The 22,386-nt window shown below is 31.5% G+C and overlaps 1 protein-coding gene across 25 annotated transcripts in view; it reads left to right on the top strand.

Annotated features, from left to right (window-relative positions):
* The window catches only part of LOC139524730 (hepatocyte nuclear factor 4-gamma-like), a 39,072-nt gene that overhangs the window by 1,499 nt on the left and 15,187 nt on the right, over positions 1–22,386 (top strand). For 8 of the 25 annotated variants that reach the window (XR_011664850.1, XR_011664849.1, XR_011664848.1 and 5 more), the window contains exon 1: positions 15,612–15,812. The exons of 8 other annotated variants lie outside the window; for them this stretch is intronic. Coding sequence is in view for 8 of the 17 variants with exons in the window: in XM_071319775.1 (XP_071175876.1) it covers positions 15,800–15,812 (13 nt within the window). In the remaining 9 variants the exon portion in view is untranslated. Of the gene's footprint in view, positions 1–11,706; positions 11,998–15,611; positions 15,813–20,874; positions 20,900–22,386 lie in introns of those variants that run through there. 9 more of the 25 variants (XR_011664841.1, XR_011664840.1, XR_011664839.1 and 6 more) reach the window with 3 other exon arrangements.

The raw sequence follows: 22,386 nt of genomic DNA, 5'->3' as shown, positions 1-22,386 counted from the left end.
TTGTGTTTTAGAATCCAGCACAGGGCAGGTGCACTAGCCTCAAATCTTAATGAGTAGGATTCTCTCCAGGGACTCAGGCTTCCTTCACTAATTAAAACTGACTGCCTCAAAATAGAACAAAAGTGTTGAACGTTTCGTCAATCAATTCATTATCTAGGATACTAAATCTGTGGGTAATGAATTTTATGATCAGACATGATTTACTCTTGCACATATGTCAATTCATATTTAATGAGTTAAAAAAAGGAATTATTTAAATCTGGAATAATTTTAATTCTGGTCCTGGAAATTTGATGAAAACATACCAAATTTAGGAGGGTTAGCCATGCATGCAAGACCTACACAAGGGGGTAGTTAGTTCATACTGGAGTAGCAGTGAAAGTAGAATAAACCATAGCCATGTGCACATGTCTAACCCTGTTTTCAATATACATGTACATAATTTTGAGGGTTTCAAAAGCAAACCATTAGACTTTGCCTTTGATTTATGTGGGACTGGAGTTTTTTTTAAATCTTAGTTAGAAGTACATTTACCTCTAGTTTTATCTGTAAAAAATGTGGATATAGAAAAGATGTTCTGTCTTTTCAAACACACAAACTTGGCAGTGTTCAATTCTCCCTAGATATTTCATATAGCATCCTATTTGACAGGTGAAATTGAAATACCATCTTGTTTCTAAAAATTATAGCATCACATCCATAACATAATCTACAATGTATATGAAAACCACTTTAGATAGCATCACATTTAAGATTATAGCATCACATTACCATGATGCTAACAGGCTCTGGGAAGAACACTGCCTGGACACATACCTATATATTTTACCTACTGTGTCCTTTAGAAAAATATGTGTTTCAAATACATGTAGCAGTCATTACATGCAGTCTGGGCAAAAATTGCGAAAAATGTTGACATTTTTGTAGATTTCAACTGCTATTTTAGACTAAGAGCCAGTCATGTATTATTGATATCACACAATATTTAAAAATAGACCATAATTGATATCCCCCAATTACCTTTTAAAGCTTCCTCTGCAAATATTTCTTTGATGTTTTGACTTTTGAGATTATTCTCAACTTTAATTAGGCCACACCAATTTAATTTCTTGTTCTGCGGATTTTTGGACACCAAAATTTGGGGCGAGCGAGCGATTTGAAAAGTTTAATAAAAAAATATTTAATTGGCAAATTTTTGAGAAGAAGCTTGAAAAGTAAAGGCGAGCGATTATATTTTTTTTTTGTAAACATAAACTAGTAGGTTTTGACAATATTAAAACTTGATTTATCACCTGTACTTTGACATTTCTTTAATTTCTGAAGTATTTTTTCCCTGTTCACCAAGAAGTAATTAAATCTGGTCTATGTATGTGTGACTGACAATGAGACAATTTTCCATCCAAGTCATAATCAGTTTGGGGGCAACCCCTTAATGTTATAAATATCCCTTTAACATGTTTTATGAGGGATCAATATAAGTTATAATATATTTGTTTGTACAAAAGGGCTCATATTTTCTCAAAGAACTATATATCTATCCGTTATTAAATGGTAAAAACATGTCCAAAAATTTTGTAATATTCCTGGATTTTAACCATGTTAAATTAACACATTTACCTTATCAGTTTAATATTATTCAAAATAAGTGGACCCCTCTTTTAGAAAAAGTTGTTTAAAATATGATGCAACTCTCCTCTTTTTGTGTACAAAATTCTAAGTTTTCAAAGGTTTTGTATAGAAGAACTATACAAATCCTTGGTATTGATTATATTTCTATTTTCTTTTCTACATCAGTAAAATGACCCCTTGTCTGAGGGAGGGTTGTTCTCAACCTGATAATAACAAACACAGGTCAAAGTACGGCCTTTTACACAGGGCTTTGATACAGACCAAACAGCAAACTATAAAGGACCCCAAAATTATTAGCGTACACAATTCGAACAGCAAAACCAACAATCTAATTTATATATCCAAACGGGAAAATACCAATGAACAACATCAACAAACGATAACTGCTGAACGACAGGCCCCTGAATCAATCAGGACAGGTGCATAAACATGCAGCGGCTATGGATAGTTTTGTTTCGTCAGCATACAATATAATTGCAGTTGAAGGCAAATCCTTCAGAAGTTCTTTGTACTTTATTCTAACAACGAACATTTTTTGATAGGGAATATAAGTAAGGGGGAAAGAAACCAATTTTTTGTTCTTTACAGGTATTTCCGCTGTTATAAATTTATACAGATATTTACACAGTGTGGTGGGGTGCTTTTATGTTTAAAATCGTTATATACAGGCTAGACTGTGATTTTAAAAACAAATGTTGATATCTTTTTATAATATTTACAAAAAAAACGGTGCGGGAAATGGATATGATAACATTTCCGGATGCGGGAAGCGGGAATATAAAAAAAAAAAAATCTGTTTTGAAAAAAATAGGTGCGGGCGGGTCTGTCGAACAAGGAATCAAATTGGTGTGGCCTTACTCTGATCTTTGAAATTAAAGCTGTTATAGTGATCTATCAAAAATATGGAAAAAAATAAGTAGCCTAGCTAAAATTTTAGGTGCCATCCCTGACTAACTACCTAAAGGAAACTTGAATATACACAGTGTTCTCCCCAGATTCAGTTAGTCTTAAATGGTTTTTTTAGTATTTTAGTTCATTTACATGTTTCTGAGTTTACTGTAGTGTCCATTTTGCTGAATTTGTAAACAATATTGTTAAGGGGCCAGCTGAAGCCTGCGTCTAGGAGCAGGATTTTCTCTCTGAATTAAGACACATTGGTGGCCTAGGGCAGTTTCTGCTTTTTGGTTTGTTGTTTCTTTAACACCTTCCCTGTTTACATTTTCAATTCTATGTAGGTAAATGAAATTTATTATTAGAGTATAAAGTTTCTTTGTTTCTATGCTATAAGATATAATATATTGTATGAACAAATGTGAATTTTAGAAGAGTTTTATGTATATCATACAATTTTTTTTTAAATCTCCAAATAGTTGTTTGATCTTTGAGTTCTGCATTGGTCAAATTTCGATTATGATGTCAAATTTTCTTGCTGTTCTCTGAACTTTCTATTTTGATGTTTAGAAAAAAAAATAACCATGTCTGATGACATGACATACAAAGAAAGAACACAACTTTTTACTGATCATTGGAAATGAAAGATAAATTATTTCTTCACATTGTCTATAAAGAGAACACTTTCCACCACCTAGAATTAGGCAATACTATATTTTACTTAAGGGAGCAATAAACATTTAGGAAAAAATTTCAAAATTTGCCCTCATAAATTTTACCATCCCCTTTTCATTGCCTTCTTGCAATATTAAGCTTACTGTTTGTGTCATATATGTGCATATGTATGTAATCAGAATCTTCCATAGATTTTATATTCAGTATATAAAAAGGTAAAATATCATTTCTTTTGGATGTATCCATGGCAACAATCTGCATTTATTTGCTATAAAATATTGCAAAAAGGGGGGAAAAGATGTCACATATTACCCCAAAATTTGGCTAAAAGTATAATTTCAATCGCTTGAAGTAATACCTTATCTGAAACAGTTTACATATATCTTTCAGAAAATCCAATGAAAATCATATGTCTTTCATCTCATTTTTTTGTAAAATTGCGTCAAAAACTTCGTGTAGAAAAATGTGTTTGTAAACATTACAATAATTTCTGGGCCAATGGCTGGTCTAGAAATGAAAATACGGAGAGTCAAACAGAAACTAGCCCATAAAACATGTTAAAATAATCTTGATGTTCTTTGAAGGCTAAATTAGTACTCAGTTGTCTAAAAATGAATTTTATTACACAATAACTTTCATGTTTGAAAAATCCACTGGGGCCATAATGCGAAACTAAACTCCTAACTGTGTATTGCTACCTTAGTCTGCTGTTTAATTTTTGATGATTAAAATATCTTGGCAAACCTTGTGTTTAAATATGAAAATTAAACTGTCTTGAGTGCAGAAATATGACATTACACTTGATGAAGTGGTAGAATTTATATTTATTATTGTTTTCATTAAGTATACATGTACTTGTTTCATTACGTTCATCAGACATTATGTTAGTTAATTTGGTAATTTAATTTCATGTCTTTCTTCTGCTATCATCTGTTTGTCTGTCTTGTTTATGATTGTGGTTTGATTTAAGTAAATGTACCATGTTAGAACACATGTAGATATATATATATATATGCCAAATTATGTTTTGATCAAGATTCTTGGGTAAACGTAATAATAATAGGAAGTGAGCGTGCATTGAGCTATATGTACAATGTATATATACTTGTTTGCTATTTATTAACAGTTTTTGTAGCTGTATGAGATTTTCTTGTACTGATTTTTATGTTCAGTATTGTTCACCCATTGATTAGACAAAAAAGGGGGGAATATAGAGATTTAAAAAGAAAAGTTCAATTTAAGCACACATGTATCACAGTGTAGAATGGTAACGGACTTATCGGGTTTTTTCGGCGTTTCCGCACTAATCGGGTTCAGCAACGGACTTATCGTGTTTTCAGGTGACAACATTTGGCGTAAGTGGTTATTTCTTTCAATTTGTATTAAAGCAGAATTGATATTTCCAAATAAGCTTGATGTCACGGAATGGGGAAATTATTTATTTTGCTGGATATCTAGTCATATATTCATGGGAAGCTACGATTTATTTTAAATTGTTTCCACCAATGTGGTACCCCAACTTGAAAACAAACATTTTTCATGGAAAGATGTCCAATTGAAGCGTGTTTTAAGCTTGTTGTTTTCTTCTGCAAGTAAATAATTGGTTATTATTTATTAAATTTAGACATTTTCCCTTTCGGAACTGTTTCATGCACTATTAAGGTCTTAAATGATTGTTAATCTGGAAAATTTGTGGCACCAGACTCTTTGTGTTTTTGGCACCGGACTCTTTGTGCGCAAATGAATTTGGAAACTCATATCTTCTCAGTCAGTCTATGTTTTTACTCCGCCTTCATGGTTGTTCAACACTTCTTACTTTATACATTAATCACACATCACACAATGATACACTTTATTAATCCACAAGCAAATGTGTGGGATTCTATCAGTATCTCGGCCTCTAGTACAAATAATTATGACGTCTGGGAAGGCTATTCTAAATGTTTACTTTGACGCCCTTCTGCGACGATGTAAGGCGTCAAAGAATGCCTTTCAAGACATGATAGTTATTTGAACTAGTAGGTATAAAAAAGAAGATGTGGTATATATATATGATTTCCAATCAGACAACTCTCCACAAGAGACCAAAATGACACAGTAATTACCAATTATATGTCACCGTACGGCCTTCGACAACGAGCAAGGCCAATACTGCATAGTCAGCTATAAAAGGCCCCGAAATGACAATGTAAAACAATTCATACGAGAAAACAATCGGCCTTATTTATATAAAAAAAAATGAATGAAAAACAAATGTTACACATAAACAAACGACAACAACTGAATTACAGGCTCCTGACTTGGGACAGGCACATACATCCATACATAATGTGGTGGGGTTAAACATGTTAGTTGGGACAGTGGTATAATAGTACACCATAAGAACGAACTATAAAATTCAGTTGAAAAAGGCTTAACTCATCAGATGGACAAAAATTCAAGTGGACGTGGCTGGGTACTTGTACATCCCAACAACAAAAAGACACAAGGAACAGTTGTTATAGTTATTCACCGGCTCCATCAACAATCGTTTTTCAGGACTGACACATAAAGCTTCACTCATACATGCATCATTATGAATATTTCTATTACGCCGGGATAAACGTGTCTTTTCGAAACATCTGTCAAAAGACCTTCACATGTTAATCTGGGATAGAGCAGAAATAGACCATTTGTGTTTAGTTTCGCATTGCATGTGATATTGCCCCATGTACTTTTACTCAAAGAAAAAAAAATCAAGATTGCGGAAAAACACTTGTTCGTGAGAAGTTCCAGACTTGTATATTCTAGCACACGATTTCAAATACATGGGGTTATTAAAATCTTTTATTTTTCATTTCCCAAACAAACAAAAAATACGAAAACATCATTTTTTACCCTGGTAAAACAATAAAAACACAATAATTCCTGGGCTAAATAAACCTCAACAGTTCGGTGCCAAAAAACACGCCATTTTAGGGAAACCCGATTAGTCCGCTGTCAACCAATTTTGATAAAGCTTTGATATACGATATTTTAAGTTTTTGAATGCACACAAGTGGTTCTAATATGTATTTTGTATGAAATAAAGGAGCACAAAAAGTCCACATTCTAATATGTTGTGTATTTAAACGGAAAACACACCATTAGTAGCTGTGTTCGGCCTGTTGACCTGTTTAGTGTGGAGCTTTTTGAAAAAGCCAAGAGTGGTACCGAAGCAAAATGAAAATTTTTGCAAAGTTAGATCATTGGTGCCTTCCGTGATCATATAAACATAAACACTAACGACTTTTTTTCATCTATTTGGCTCATTTTGTGTCACACTGTCTGAAAACAAAACGCGATAAGTCCGTCGCCGAACTCGATTAGTGCGGAAACGCCGACAAAAACCCGATAAGTCCGTTACCATTCTACACCGTGTGTATGGGCATGTCCAAAGTCATGAACATTGTCAGATATAATGATAGTTTTGTATATTATCTTAAAACCACTATTAAAAGAGAAAATGTGACAAGGGAATAATTTTTAAAATGCTGAGATCAGCCACCTGTAGTAATTGTCAAAACTGTCTGATCACTTTTTAGCTCACCTGACCTGAAAGGTCAAGTGAGCTTTTCTCATCACTTGGCGTCCGTCGTTTGTCGTCTGTTAACATTAACAAAAAACTTCTCCTCTGAAACTACTGGGGCAAATTTAACCAAACTTGGCCACAATCATCATTGGGGTATCTAGTTTAAAAATATGTGGCGTGACCCTACCAACCAACCAAGATGGCTGCCATGACTAAAAATAGAATAAGGGGTAAAATGTAGATTTTGGCTAATATAACTCTGAAACCAAAGCATTTAGAGCAAATCTGACAGTGGGTAAAATTGTTTATTAGGTCAAGATCTATCTGCCCTGAAATTTGCAGACAAATCAGACAACCCGTTGTTGGGTTACTGCCCAAAAATTAGTAATTTTAAGGAAATTTTGCAGTTTTTAACCGGATTTTTGTGACAAAAATGTCGGTTATTGATTTGGGGATGTACGGCGGGCGGCCGGGCGGGCGGCAATCAAATGTTGTCCGTGCATTAACTCATGAACCGTTCAACCAAAGCTTTTAAAATTTTAATATGTTGTTACTGACAACTAAATGAAGGTCAAGAACAATAATGGCGATTTTGACTTTTACCGTTCAGGAGTTATGGTTCTTGAAAGATTGAAAAATGGAGTTTCCAGTCGTGTCCGTGCATTTACGCATGAACTGTTCTACAAAAGCTTACCGAATTTTTATATGTTGTTACCAATGACAAAATGGAGGTCAAGTACAATAATGACGATTTTGACTTTTATGGTTCAGGAGTTATGGTTCTTGAAAGATTGAAAAATGGAGTTTCCAGTCGTGTCCGTGCATTTACGCATGAACAGTTCTACCAAAGCTTCCCAAATTTTAATATATTGTTACTGATGACAAAATGGAGGTCAAGTTCAATAATGACAATTTTGACTTTTACGGTTCAGGAGTTATGGTTCTTGAAAGATTGAAAAATGGAGTTTCCAGTCGTGTCCGTGCATTTTCTTATAAACCATTCAACCAAAGCTTTTGAAATTTTTATATGTTGTTACTGATGACAAAATAGAGGTCAAGTTCAATAATGACGATTTTGACTTTTACTGTTCAGGAGTTATGGTTCTTGAAAGATCGTAAAATGGCGTTTCCATTCACGTTGTTGCATTTACTAATGAACCATTCAATCTAAGCTTTTCAAATTTTAATGTGTTGATACTGACTACAAAATGGAGGTCAAATTTGATATTGACGATTTTCACTTTCAGCATTCATCAATTATGGTTCTTGTGATATTGCCAGGACACAAATAAATGTTAATAAATCCGGTTTGCTGTCGTTGTGACAGCCTCTTGTTGGGTATTATCTTGAATATTATTATAGATAGAGATAAACTGTAAACAGCAATAATGTTCAGCAAAGTAAGATCTACAAATAAATCAATTGACCAAAATTGTCAGTTTACCCCTTAAGGAGTTATTGCCCTTATAGTAAATTTTTAACCATTTTTCAAAAATTTTAGTATTCTTTTAAAAGATCTTCTCCTCTGAAACTACTGAGCCAAATTTAACCAAACTTGGCCACAATCATCATTTGGGTATCTAGTTTAAAAAATGTGTCCGATGACCTGGCCAACCTACCAAGATGGCTGCCATGGCTAAAAATAGTACATAGGGTGAAATGTAGATTTTGGCTTTTACCTCTGCAACCAAAGCGTTAAAAGCAAATCCGATATTGATTAAATTGTTTATCAGGTCAATATCTATCTGCCCTGAAATTTTCAGACAAAACAGACAACCTGTTGTTGGGTTGCTGCCCCAAAATTAGTAATTTTAAGGAAACTTTGGAGATTTTGATTATTATTTTGAATATTATTATAGATAGAGATAAACTGTAAACAACAATAATGTTCAGCAAAATAAGATCTACAAATAAGTCAATATGACCAAACTTGTCAATTGACCCCTTAAGGAGTTATTGTCCTTTATAGTCATTTCTTAACAATTTTCATAAATTTTTGTAAAGTTTTAGAAAATATTTTCCACTGTAATCATGGAAATTACTGGGCCAAGTTCATTATAGAAAGAGATAATTGTAGCAACAAGAATGTTCAGTAAAGTAAGATCTACAAACACATCATGATCACCAAAACACAATTTTGTCATGAATTTATCTGTGTCCATTGGCATTGTTTAATATGCACATAGACCAAGGTGAGCGACACAGGCTCTTGAGAGCCTCTAGTTAAATAATGTAGGATTCTGATCCGTCCATGGATTGGAATGGGATACCCAGTGTGAAAAGTATCATTTTACTCCATTTATGAATTTTTGCATTATAACTATTTATTTTTGCTAAGGTATCTGACACTTTTTGCAGAATTGTGTTATCTTTGTTTTTTTTTCTCTCAATTGAAAAGTATATACATGATGTATTATCAGTTTAAATGAATTTAAGAATATATGGCATGTGTGAAATAAAGTATTTATAAAGATGGAGAGGGTCACAGACTATAACTTACTTAGTCCTAAAAATAGACATGATGACATATATTACAATTTTGCAGTGTCAAGAAGAATGTTTAATTTTTGTTTTTGTTATGTTTTCTAAATTTTAAGTAGAAATAAATAAATCAGAATCTGTTGTACCGGCAATAATCCACATCAATAACTAGAAGTAACTGCTCATTATACGCTCAATGCTCTTCAACATCATACTTCATTAGGCTTTTTTTACCTCACTTGATTTCGAGCATCACTGATGAGTCTTTTGTAGACAAAATGTATGTCTAGCATACAAATTTTAAGCCCGCTAGCTATGATGAGTTTATTATTTATTACTGTGTAAATGTAGGAAACTTCAGTTAAAAAAGGTTATAGTGGCATTCAAATTTAAGTTCAAAATAAAGGACTTTCATTAATTGACCTATATTGATATAATTTATACGTTATTTCTGGTTATGATTCTTCCAGGCACGAGGCAGACTTCCTTTCATATCAATAAAGACTGAACTTTGACCCTCTTTAAGATCTCTGTGTTCATCCTGCAATTGTACACGTATGATTGCTTCCTACAACAAAATTCCATATATACTTCCTACAGATGTTCCACGGTCCTTGTCCAGTGTCGTGAGAAAATTTACAACTACAGTAAAACCTGCTTAAGAGACCACCAGTATTAAGCAAAAACCTGTCTTAACAGACCATTAATTTTTAGATCCCTCTATAGCACATTTCATATAAATTGAACCTGCATCTCTTTATGAACCAAACCTTAAACTTTATGCCTTTTTTCAACAATACTTTCTGGAATCCAAAAGCAAAGTGGTTTTTAAGGGCTTACGATACAGTTACAGGGGAGGTAATGACGTTGCTAACGTAAAATGTTATTTTCGCGACATCAAACTATGACATATCGGGAAAAGATGCATTTTTCGACTATTTTCTATCATTCAAACTGATTTAATTTGAAAACGAGTGCATGGACCCCTATTTTTTTAAACGACATTTTGTTTCATTTTGCAGGGAGATTATGTGGACCAAATTTTATAAAACTGTAAATAGAGGATTTTTTTTAATTTTGATAAATATACAGCAAAAAATACGATTTTTTCTTAATTCATGACCATTTGATAAATATGAGTTATTTCTGAATAAAAAAGGCATAATTTTTTAGGATACTTATAAATTACAAAAATTACAAATTATCTAACAAAAAACAATTTGTGTTTATCTTTTAAAACAAAAAAGGTATTGTTTTCTTTCGAAAGGGAAAATACGGCAACCAATCAGAATTTTGAGCAAATATACAAAATTTCGACCTCATTTAACTCAAAAAGTAGCACATGAAGGTATATTTTTTATTACATATTTGATTTAATCAGGCAAATACTAGCCTATATGGAAATTTTCATCAAACTGTAAATACAGGATCAAAACTGTATCGTATGCCCTTAATTGGGGACTGCTTATTTAAAATTGGAAATATTGAAATTCAAAAAAAGGTCTTAAATGTTTCTTTGAAGTGACCCTACATGGCAATAGTCATATACAAATGCATTGATATGATATTAATTAATAACAAAAATCAATAAGAAAATTCTACATGGAAAGTAATTGGTTACTGAAATGTAAGGCTTTGATAACTAGGTAACATCCCAAGTACCAATATGTCCATGGATGTAATTATATTTGTTAAATTTTTAAGCCGTTAATTAATTGATCACCTTAAAGCCGTAAATTAATTGATCACCTTACAGCCGTTAATTTTTTGATCACCTTACAGCCGTTAATTAATTGATCACCTTACAGACGTCACAAAAAGGATATCTATTATAATCAAAAACACCATTTGAACCAAAGGCCATAAACTGTCACTGACCAGTGTAAAAGTTTACCAGCATTTTATCTAATTATGGATGAGGTGTATTAATACAGCTAAGTTTAATTATCTCAACTCCAGACAAATATTGAAATAATAAGGTGTGGTATGATTACAAATTACACAAACTCTCCACCAGAGAAAAATATGATTTTTATAGTTGTGATCTGTCGACTTGTTTGAATTTAATGATACAGCATTACAGGTATATAATATATATATACATAAATTGTTTTGTTTCTTTGAAAACCACATGTAGAAATATACTTGCGGCAATATGACATCCTTTATTTTACCCTTTTCAGACAAAGCAGTCTCTTTCATAAAAATTATAATAAAATGTATGAATTACAAAATTAAATTTTGCTCCTCCAGAGTTCAGTAAAAGTTGTTGATTTTTATGACATAAATTCTAAACATAAATTCTAGATAAATTCAGATTATATGAAAAGGATGATCTTCCAAATCAAACAAAAATTGGATACTATGCAAAAAAAATAAATGTTAATATACAATTTGATTGGCTTGTTAGGGAAGTAGATGTGAACTGTCAAGACACTTCAAATTTTGTCAGTATTTAAGTTGAAAAACAATATTATTTCCTTTCCTAATATAAATTATGACTGAATTTATTCGTTCAAGTGTTCCTCAGGAACCTTACAGTTTTTATAAGTGTGCCGATGTGTTACCTCTCGGACAGAAAACATTTGGCAGCAAATACGCAGGAAATCAGCTTAATTATACAAACAATTCCTACTGTAACCAAACTGTTTACAGTAGCTATCAGAAAAGAGCTAAACAATACCTGCAATACTGTAATTATAAAACAGGGGAGATAAATCTCTGCCAGGTTACATCCAAGCTGCAAATGTTACTGCTTCAAGAAAAACAAGGTAAATCTAATTACCAATACACATTTTTTTATAGTATATAAAATTTTTTTTTAATGAAACAAATTTGTAACCTTTAGAATTTGTTTAACATTTTCAATTAAATTGAACAGTCGTACATAAAAACTACACATATACATGTATCATATTTTAATTTTAACCAATGTTTAATATGGAAAGACATTGAACATACAGTTTGTACAAGTCTTAAGTATTAAACATTGGTTAAAATGTAGCAAGAATTTTGAGATCCTTAGCACCATGTAAAAATTTACATATATTCATTATGAATTTTTATATTGGTTATTATATTGTTCAGAATTTCAATCATAACTGCAAAATATTATTTATATCTTTTGAGTAAAGGTTATTGTTATCAATTTATATTTTACAATTTAAAAGAAAAGTATTTAGCTATTTTTTGACTTTATAAATACTTGAAGAAGTTATTTGTCACAAATTAGATTGCAAATTAGTTATATGAGTTGACATGTTATGCCTAGTTCACACGTACATTTAATTCTAATTGAATTCGAATTCGAATTGATTTCGCTAATCGCGTTCACACACTCTTCCTTTTTAATTCGAATTGATTCGAATTGGCTAATTCGCCTTAGAAATCTATTTTTGTTGATACAAATTAAAAGTAAATGTTGTTCGGACAGTAAAGCAAATTTGACGGGCATTGCAATTGGAATTAGAGTTAATGTTTGGACGTAAAACGTTTCGAATGTGAATTAAACTAATTCGAATTAGTTAATGCGAATCGATTTGAATTACATGTAAACGCAGCATGAAATACATTTAGATAATTGTTATTTGACTAATTACATGTATTGGTAGTAACATTTAGATAATTGTTATTTGACTAATTACATGTATTGGTAGTAACATTTAGATAATTGTTATTTGACTAATGACATGTATTGGTAGTAACATTTAGATATTTGTTATTTGACTATATATATGTATTGGTAGTTGAATTTTCATCCTCAAAAATAAAGACATTTAGTTAACTTAAGGATGTACTTAGGTGAGATTTTGGAATTTGTGTCAAATGTTCGGACTCCTTGGTGTTTTTCCATACAATACAATGTAAAATAGTTTGCCCCATAACACCCATTTATTTTTTCATATAAGATTTAATCGCTCATGAAAGGTCATTTACCAAAATTTTAAAAGATTCTTGATTTTCTTTCTTTTGTTTTAAGACCCAAATAATACCAATGCAAATATAAGGTAAAAGTCAGAGTCAGCCTTTTCCTGCCATTTTTTAATCTCAAATATCTCGAAAAGGAGGTCCGTGACCTATCAATATTTTTAGCTTATCTTTATTCTTAATTGATGCTCTACCAGCTTATAGTATCAATTTTAATTTCTTAATTTATTAAATTTTACCTTACCTCACCTAAGTACATCCTTAAGGGCAAAGCTCTCTGTTGAAAAGTTATTTTTAAAGAATTTTTTTACCTATTTTGTTATTCATTTGATTATTACCAGCTTATTTAGAGGTAAATTATTTGTGATGTAAATATAACACTTCACATTACATTTGATTTAAAAATTGAAGTTATTCTTGAATTTTTTTGCCTGTAATTAATGAGTAGATTATCATTGGTCATCTCAACAAGATTGATTTTCTCGCTTAAGCCAGTAGGACAAAAGTGAGAAAAGCAATCGAGTTGAGATGACCAATGATAATCTCTTTATAGCTATTTTACCTATGGCAACCTTGTTAATTTCATTATATATCTCCGTTATAAGTTTTTTTTAAAACTCTCTTAATTGTTGTTCAACGTTTGTTTGGACGCTATAATAATTCTCTTTTTGTGGAGACTGCAACATTTATGTCTAGATAGCGAGACCTAGCAATCCTTCATTCCATAGTCATTGTTGGCAGTTGATGCTACATCTAAGTTCTGTCTGCGGTTAAAGTTTTTATCAAACATCAATAATTTGCTAAATCTTCATAGAATTTGATGAAATTTGGATATAAGTTTTTTTATGACCAAAAGACAGTAGTATCCAGATCAAAATTTTGAAAATATTCATTTTTGCATAATTTACTGACAGTGAACATTTAGATACAATGTCTAAGGTTAAAGATTTTTCAGCAGTCATCAATAACTTTGTCAAACCTTCATGAAATTTTATGTTAATGGATCAGATACTTTTTGGTATGACCAAAAGAACATTTCAAGAGAAAAGCACTTTAAATATTTTCTTTTATTTTTGCTCTATTTTACTGTTTTTTTTTGTTTTTTTTTGCAGTTAGCATGTAAAAACTATATGTTGGTTTATATAAAAGAAATCAATTCTATCTTGTTGAATTTTCATAGAATTTTATGAATTTTTGGCAAAAGCATTTTTAGGATTAATAGCAAATTTAGAAAATATTTTTTTTCATTTTCAGTATATTTCCAAGATAAAAGAAATTGTATCTGAAGAAAAAAGGTTGATTTTTATAAAAGAAATTCTGTATTTAAATGATAAATGATAAAATTTACTTTTTACATTCAGCATAACATTTTTACACAGACAGCTGCAGGCTAGAGGCAGGGTTCATGGAACCCTTTATAATTATTTTATGATTTCAGAGGACCAAAATGCCTGAGGTTTTGCTATCTATTATTCCTAGTTTCCTGCTCTTATACTTATGATAATATACTAACAGGCTATTATTTGAACTTGGAATTATTTTTAATTATGGAATTTGCATAATTTCTTGTGTTTAAATTTTTTTGATAAATTTTGTTTATTTGGTATTATAATCTTTTGAGTGGTTAATACCACTTTCCATACAATGTATTTTGGTTAGATAGTGTTGTGCGCGGCACAGTACATTCTATTGAAAATATACTATTTTCTTTGTAATAGAAAGTGTTGTGCGCAGCACAGAACATTTCAGTACAGAATAAACATGGAATTTTTAAAAAAATTCAATAACAAGAAATCAAGCAAATTTCATAATTAAAAATAATTCCAAGTTCAAATAATAGCCTGTTTACTGTTATATATCTGTTTTATATGTCTAATTGGTAGGTGTCTCTTTGGTAATTATTCCACAGCTCTTTAATTTTAATTAGTTTTATTGTATGCTTTTGGTGTAAATTCACTGTCAGTTACAAGACAGGAAAGAGGTTTGAGTGTTTTTAAAAGTTTAACCCCATAACATCCCAAGTAAGGGACCTTGTCGGGGGTTATATCTAAATGTTTTGTACAGTATCTATTAGGAGAGGCAATAATGCCCCTATTTGACCCAAATATTAGTGAAGGTTAAAAAGTTACCATACTTATTACATTTGCTGATATATGTCTAAGTATTACAATATTTTAAAAGTAAAATGACATTGACATTTCTTTTGTGATTACCTCTACTAACTAAAATTTAAAATAAGAAAGTTTAAGGACATACATGCATGCAGATCTGTTGCAGAAGCCATGGTCAAATGTAAAGTGTTTACATCAATTTAAACGTGAAATTGTATCTAAATAACATCATATGATGTCATTGACCCAGAAAAAACATATGATTTTGACAATTGCCGAGCTGTATACAAGTCATTAAGTATCATGTGACGGGGGAATATCGTGTGTCACCTTATTAGTAATTACCCACTTTATTCTTAAGTCTTCTTAAGGAGATTGAACTGGTATCTGTTCTTGCGGTTACTTTGTTGTTTTGCTCTTCCTTGGTTATCATCAGACTCACATCCTTTCAGTATTATGTAATATTCCTACACTTGCAGTAGCAGCTTTTTATTGTTCAGAATTAGTTGCATCAATCTTGGTTGGATTTGGAATAATGCATATTATTGGTAGGTAATTTTAGGACATTTACAATTTGAAGTTAATACTGCTGAACATTTATTCTGTTATTTTTTTTTTAAATTGGAAAGAAATTTTCATACTTGATGATTTTTTATTAACTGTATACTGGGTATTGTGAAGTTGGTTTTTGTGTATTGTTATAATCGGAATAGGATATACTTCAATACTGGGTGCCTGTCTATCCTAATGTTCATCTATCTACAGTGCAGTAATCAATATGACGGATACCTACCAGTTATCAGATCTAGAATCTTTTTTGTAGAAGTCTCAGTTCATGATATATCAAATATTTGTTATTATTGTAATATCTTCTCTATAACTATGTATTTGGTATAAGAGAATAAAGATCATTCATTATAATTCATTCAGACCAAAACTAAAGCTGAAAGAACCAAATTTGATTCCATTTTTGATGAAGATGAAGTCCAATCAACTTGAAACTTAGTAAATATGTTCCCTATGATCTGATCTTTCTAATTTTAATGCCAAATTAGAGATTTTATCCCATTTTCATATTCCACTGAACATAGAAAATTATAGTGGAGATGGGGCATTCATGTATTTGTTTTTGATAGTTTTATATAACATCGTAATTTTTATGTTAATAGACGGTAAAAACAAACAATTTCACACTTTCACCTTTTTTTGTAAATGTGTATCCATATATAATACTGGGTCATAAAATTAATGTCCTAGGCTAGTGCATACATCAATCTAAGGATGTCAACCTCTTAAAAATAACTTGTTATTTATTGTTAAAAGGACTCTACAAAACATCTTGAATAAGACATGCATGAAGAGGAGTTCAAATTGAAGTCATTTGAATTCTCAGAATTATAATTTTTGTGTTAGATTGCCGATGTCACACAGTCACAGTGTTGTGTTTTTATCACCAATATCTTGTGTAATTCTGTTTGTGCTATCCAACATATTCTATTTTATTAAATTCTTTAGTTAACTGGTCCTTTTGGCCTATTATTGTATACCTTGTATTATTGAAGACTATAATTGAAAGAGAGACAATATCTTTATTCCACTGCATGATACAGACAAGGAATAATAAACTTAAATAAAGACTTTGAATGATATTTGGAATAGGATAGGATATTATCCCCAACACAGTTTATTTTCTGACAAGCTTGTGTTGAATTTCAACAGAAGATTTATCTATACATCCACGATGTTAAGGGGCCTTGGTGGCTGAGAGGTGTAAGTAGTCATTCTACTGTATCGTTATATATAATAGCCTGCCAACACTGAGGCTGAGAGTTTGCACCCCACAATTGGCAGGTGTGCTCTGCCTAAATTTTAATTGAATAGGATTGCAAGTTTTTCTGCCAAAGATCTGGGTTCTCTATGGACACTCCAGTTTCCTCCATCAATTTAAACTAACCACCACAAAATGGCCAACAGTACTGATTTTTTTTTACACCATAAATTCACCTTACTGATAATAATCCAACATGTGTAGATCATATTTTTGTCAATTTATCTATTAGATTGCATTAGTTATGCACCAGATCTCTTGTCTGGTGCAATACTGGTTAGAGACATTGATCACTATATCCAGTTTTTTGTCTGATTTCTTGTTTGGCTGAAACATTGGTCACTATGTCCAGTTTATTGTCTGATTCTTGTTTGGCTGAAACATTGGTCACTGTGTCCAGTTTATTGTCTGATTTCTTGTTTGGCTGAAACATTGGTCACTGTGTCCACTTTTATTGTCTGATTTCTTGTTTGGCTGAAACATTGGTCACTGTGTCCAGTTTATTGTCTGATTTCTTTTTTGGCTGAAACATTGGTCACTGTGTCCAGTTTATTGTCTGATTTCTTGTTTGGCTGAAACATTGATCACTATGTCCAGTTTTTTGTCTGATTTCTTGTTTGGCTGAAACATTGGTCACTGTGTCCAGTTTATTGTCTGATTTCTTGTTTGGCTGAAACATTGGTCACTGTGTCCACTTTTATTGTCTGATTTCTTGTTTGGCTGAAACATTGGTCACTGTGTCCAGTTTATTGTCTGATTTCTTTTTTGGCTGAAACATTGGTCACTGTGTCCAGTTTATTGTCTGATTTTTTGTTTGGCTGAAACATTGGTCACGATGTCCAGTATTTTGTCTGATTTCTTGTTTGGCTGAAACATTGGTCACTAGTCCAGTTTATTGTCTGATTTCTTGTTTGGCTGTAACATTGGTCATTGTGTCCAGTTTATTGTCTGAATTCTTGTTTGGCTGTTACATTGGTCACTGTGTCCAGTTTATTGTCTGATTTCTTGTTTGGCTGTAACATTGGTCACTGTGTCCAGTTTATTGTCTGATTTCTTGTTTGACTGTAACATTTATCACTGACCAGTATTTTGTCTGATTTCTTGTTTGGCTGTAACATTTATCACTGTCCAGTATTTTGTCTGATTTCTTGTTTGGCTGTAACATTTATCACTGTCCAGTATTTTGTCTGATTCTTGTTTGGCTGAAACATTGGTCACTGTGTCCAGTTTATTGTCTGATTTCTTGTTTGGCTGAAACATTGGTCACTTTTATTGTCTGATTTCTTGTTTGGCTGAAACATTGGTCACTGTGTCCAGTTTATTGTCTGATTTCTTGTTTGCCTGAAACATTGGTCACTGTGTCCAGTTTATTTTCTGATTTCTTGTTTGGCTGAAACATTGATCACTATGTCCAGTTTTTTGTCTGATTTCTTGTTTGGCTGAAACATTGGTCACTGTGTCCAGTTTATTGTCTGATTTCTTGTTTGGCTGAAACATTGGTCACTGTGTCCACTTTTATTGTCTGATTTCTTGTTTGGCTGAAACATTGGTCACTGTGTCCAGTTTATTGTCTGATTTCTTTTTTGGCTGAAACATTGGTCACTGTGTCCAGTTTATTTTCTGATTTCTTGTTTGGCTGAAACATTGGTCACAATGTCCAGTATTTTGTCTGATTTCTTTTTTGGCTGAAACATTGGTCACTGTGTCCAGTTTATTGTCTGATTTCTTGTTTGGCTGTAACATTGGTCATTGTGTCCAGTTTATTGTCTGAATTCTTGTTTGGCTGTAACATTGGTCACTGTGTCCAGTTTATTGTCTGATTTCTTGTTTGGCTGTAACATTGGTCACTGTGTCCAGTTTATTGTCTGATTTCTTGTTTGGCTGTAACATTTATCACTGTCCAGTATTTTGTCTGATTTCTTGTTTGGCTGTAACATTTATCACTGTCCAGTATTTTGTCTGATTTCTTGTTTGGCTGTAACATTTATCACTGTCCAGTATTTTGTCTGATTTCTTGTTTGGCTGTAACATTTATCACTGTCCAGTATTTTGTCTGATTTCTTGTTTGGCTGTAAAATTGGTCACTGTGTCCAGTTTTGTTCTCCAACTAGTGTAGGCAGGGAAACCATTGTCATACAGACACATCATCAACTTTTCATGATGGCTATCTACCAGTACTGTGGATTCATTTATTTTCAATGATATCTAATTTTGTGATTTGAGGAAAACTTGCATATTTGTTGAAATTTAATTTTGTGGTTTTAACATATTCTGCATACATTCCTTTACAAATTTGTAATTAGTTGAACATTTAAAATCGAGGTTCCCCATTACCCCTGAAATCATCAAAAAGTAGTGTCCAAAGAAAACTTAATAAATCCACAGTATTTGGCACACTTCAAAAAAAAAATCTATATGAAAGTGTGCCTGCACGTACCACTTTGGTGACTTGATTGAATTTAGAAAGATATGAGGGGGTTGTAAACTAAATTTAGATTGAAAGTAGAGACACGAGTAGGCCCAGTGATACCAAAATTAATTTAATGATTATTGACTAAATTTAGTTGCGTGAGAAATTTCCTTAAGTTTTTTTTATAAGTGGTAATTAAGTGAATCTAAATTTTTAAACAATGATCTATTTAAATGGTTAAATAGGAAATTAATAATTATGACAATTCATATTTTTCATTTCCTAGTCATATTGTTCAATTGTTTTTGTACAATTTATTGTTTAATTTCACTTCTGTTGAAATAAAAAAAAAATGCTTGAGAAATTCCAGTGGTGAGAAATATTATTTTTTTCATTATTTTCACATGTTTAAAATTATTTTGGTGTGTTAAAGTATTCTAAATGCCAAAAGGAAACTCAAAATGGGGATTTTAAGTTGCTAGGATGTGCCCAAATAATGGGGATTTAAAGTTGCTAGGATGTGCCCAAATAATGGTGATTTTAAGTTGCTAGGATGTGCCCAAATAATGGGGATTTAAAGTTTCTAGGATGTGCCCAAATAATGAAATTGATGCATTCTAATATGTTATATTTTCTACAAAAATAGAAACATTGCAAAATTTCCTAAATTTACAAAGAAAGACATAACTCGCCTGTCTAAAAGATGGAAGTGTACAGACGGGGATTTAATGGTGGGCTCAGGGTGCCCAGGCCCCCTCTATTGTTGTTTGATAATATAGGGACTCACTGAAGCATGACTGGAGTAAGCCCCCTCTTAGACAGTCAGTGGTCACCCTTTGGGAAAACTTCTGTATCCACCACTGAGAATAAAAAAGAAAACAAGAAACTGCACAAAGTTTTGTAGAAAAGCAGTTTAAAAGGAAATAAATTTATGTTATCTAATTCATAAAAATAGTGGATGGTTACTACATAGATATGTATGTTTGTTTTGTTATCTTGGTGTCAATACGTCAGATTTCATTCTGAGAGCATCTACATGGAAATGTTCATCAACTGATGCTTATGAGTTGCATATTAAGAATACACATGACCAAAATTCAATTAATTATCAATCCTATCAATGTTTTACCTGTAATTATTACCTGTAATTATTACCTGTAATTAACAGACTGATCAAACTACACAGGTTATCTAGTTTGACTTTGATAATTGCCAGTCTAGACTTTGGTATCCATTGTGAAATTTGTTCCTCATCAGCCCAGGGTTAATGTACAAAGTTAATATCTATATATTAATTAAAATTATAATAATCAAAATATTAGTATAGTATTTTCAGTACATCAAGTCATATTTTGGGATTTAGTTTTACTGCTTATGAATTCAAATATGGTAGAAAGGTAAAAAAAAATTACACAAATGTTTTTACTTTTTTGTTTGTAAACCAATTTTGGGTTTTTCAAATGCCATCAATATATAAAGGGAATTTTATTGTAAAATATTGTTCTCCATATTCATGACAGCAGGATATAAGGGCAGATTGTTATTTTGTTCCCTATGATAAAGGACCATAGCTTTCTTGTAAAATCTGTTTAGTTGACATTTTAAAAATAATTATATTTCAGCAACTTTTTAAAAATGAGTTCTGATTGTCAATTTTCAACTACTAAAATTTATTTTTGCTGACCTAAAATATTATAGTTCGGTTACATATTTTAATAAACAATCTCCAGAAAACTTTTTGAATTTTATTTGCAATATTACATGTATATCAGATAATGTAAAGTTCATGATGAAAAAAATCTTCAAATAATTGAATGCTGGCTAGAATTCTTCATTATTTGATATTTTTTTAAATTATGTTCTGTTAGACTTTAAACCTACTTATTTTCGCTAGCAATTTATTGTTGCGACTTCGCAAGTAGAAAAATGACGCAAAAACAAATCGGTGCAAATATGTAAAACTTGTATCTTTCCTATAAATACAACATCAAGAAAATGACAAATTAATTAGATGCTAAGTGGACTAGAAAGGGTAAAAAGAGAAACAAAGTATTCGTGAAGATAAGTTGGTTACAGTATTGAATTTAAAGATTTGAAAGCATCAATGGTCGCATTGATGGTCGCAAATTTAGTAAGTGGTGACATACATGTAAACAGTGACCATCAAATAAAAAATTGATGCGTGCAAAATTTTAAAATACAATACTGTATATAAATTCTTATGCGCTTGAAAGAAAATTTTACAACAATGTATAACATTTGTGCTTTTATGCTCAATTTCAGTTCGTCAATAATGGAATCAATCCTCTAATATTTCTGGTGCTGTCCAATCAAAATGAAGGTTATAAACAGTGTTGCAATAGAAATATTATCTCTACCTCTGCATTGAATGATATGAATAATCTTTTTCTTTTTCACAGTTAAATTGTTAAATTTCAAATGGAGTCCTTAATATAATTATTAAAAAATTTTAAAATGTCCATGTTGAAGACATATATATCAAGTAAGATTTTTAGAGGATATGTCTGAAAACTTCATGTTTATTTGTTTTAGATGTACAAAAAGACCATACTCTATTTGTGACACATCTTCAGGCGTGTTAGGCTTTTTCTTTCTTGTGTGTCAGTATTTTTAGCCCAGTATAAGATAAGACAACTGAAGAGTGGACAACATCATTACTATAGTCAGAAAAGCAAATTCAGGGGAGAGCAAGAAAATTTACATCGTAATTTTGACCAATGAGGAACTGAGATCACACAAACCACAAGTGTAAAAAAAAAATGCTTTGGGACAACATAAATCAGCAAAAATTAGAGAATGATATTTTCCCATTTGCAATGTTGTTTTTATGCCCCATTTATTGGCATTATTTTTTCTTGTCTGT

The sequence above is a fragment of the Mytilus edulis genome, chromosome 5 (genome assembly GCF_963676685.1).
Source record: "Mytilus edulis chromosome 5, xbMytEdul2.2, whole genome shotgun sequence".
NCBI classification, from domain to species: Eukaryota; Metazoa; Mollusca; class Bivalvia; order Mytilida; family Mytilidae; genus Mytilus; species Mytilus edulis.
This window is presented reverse-complemented; position numbering and strand designations above follow the sequence as displayed.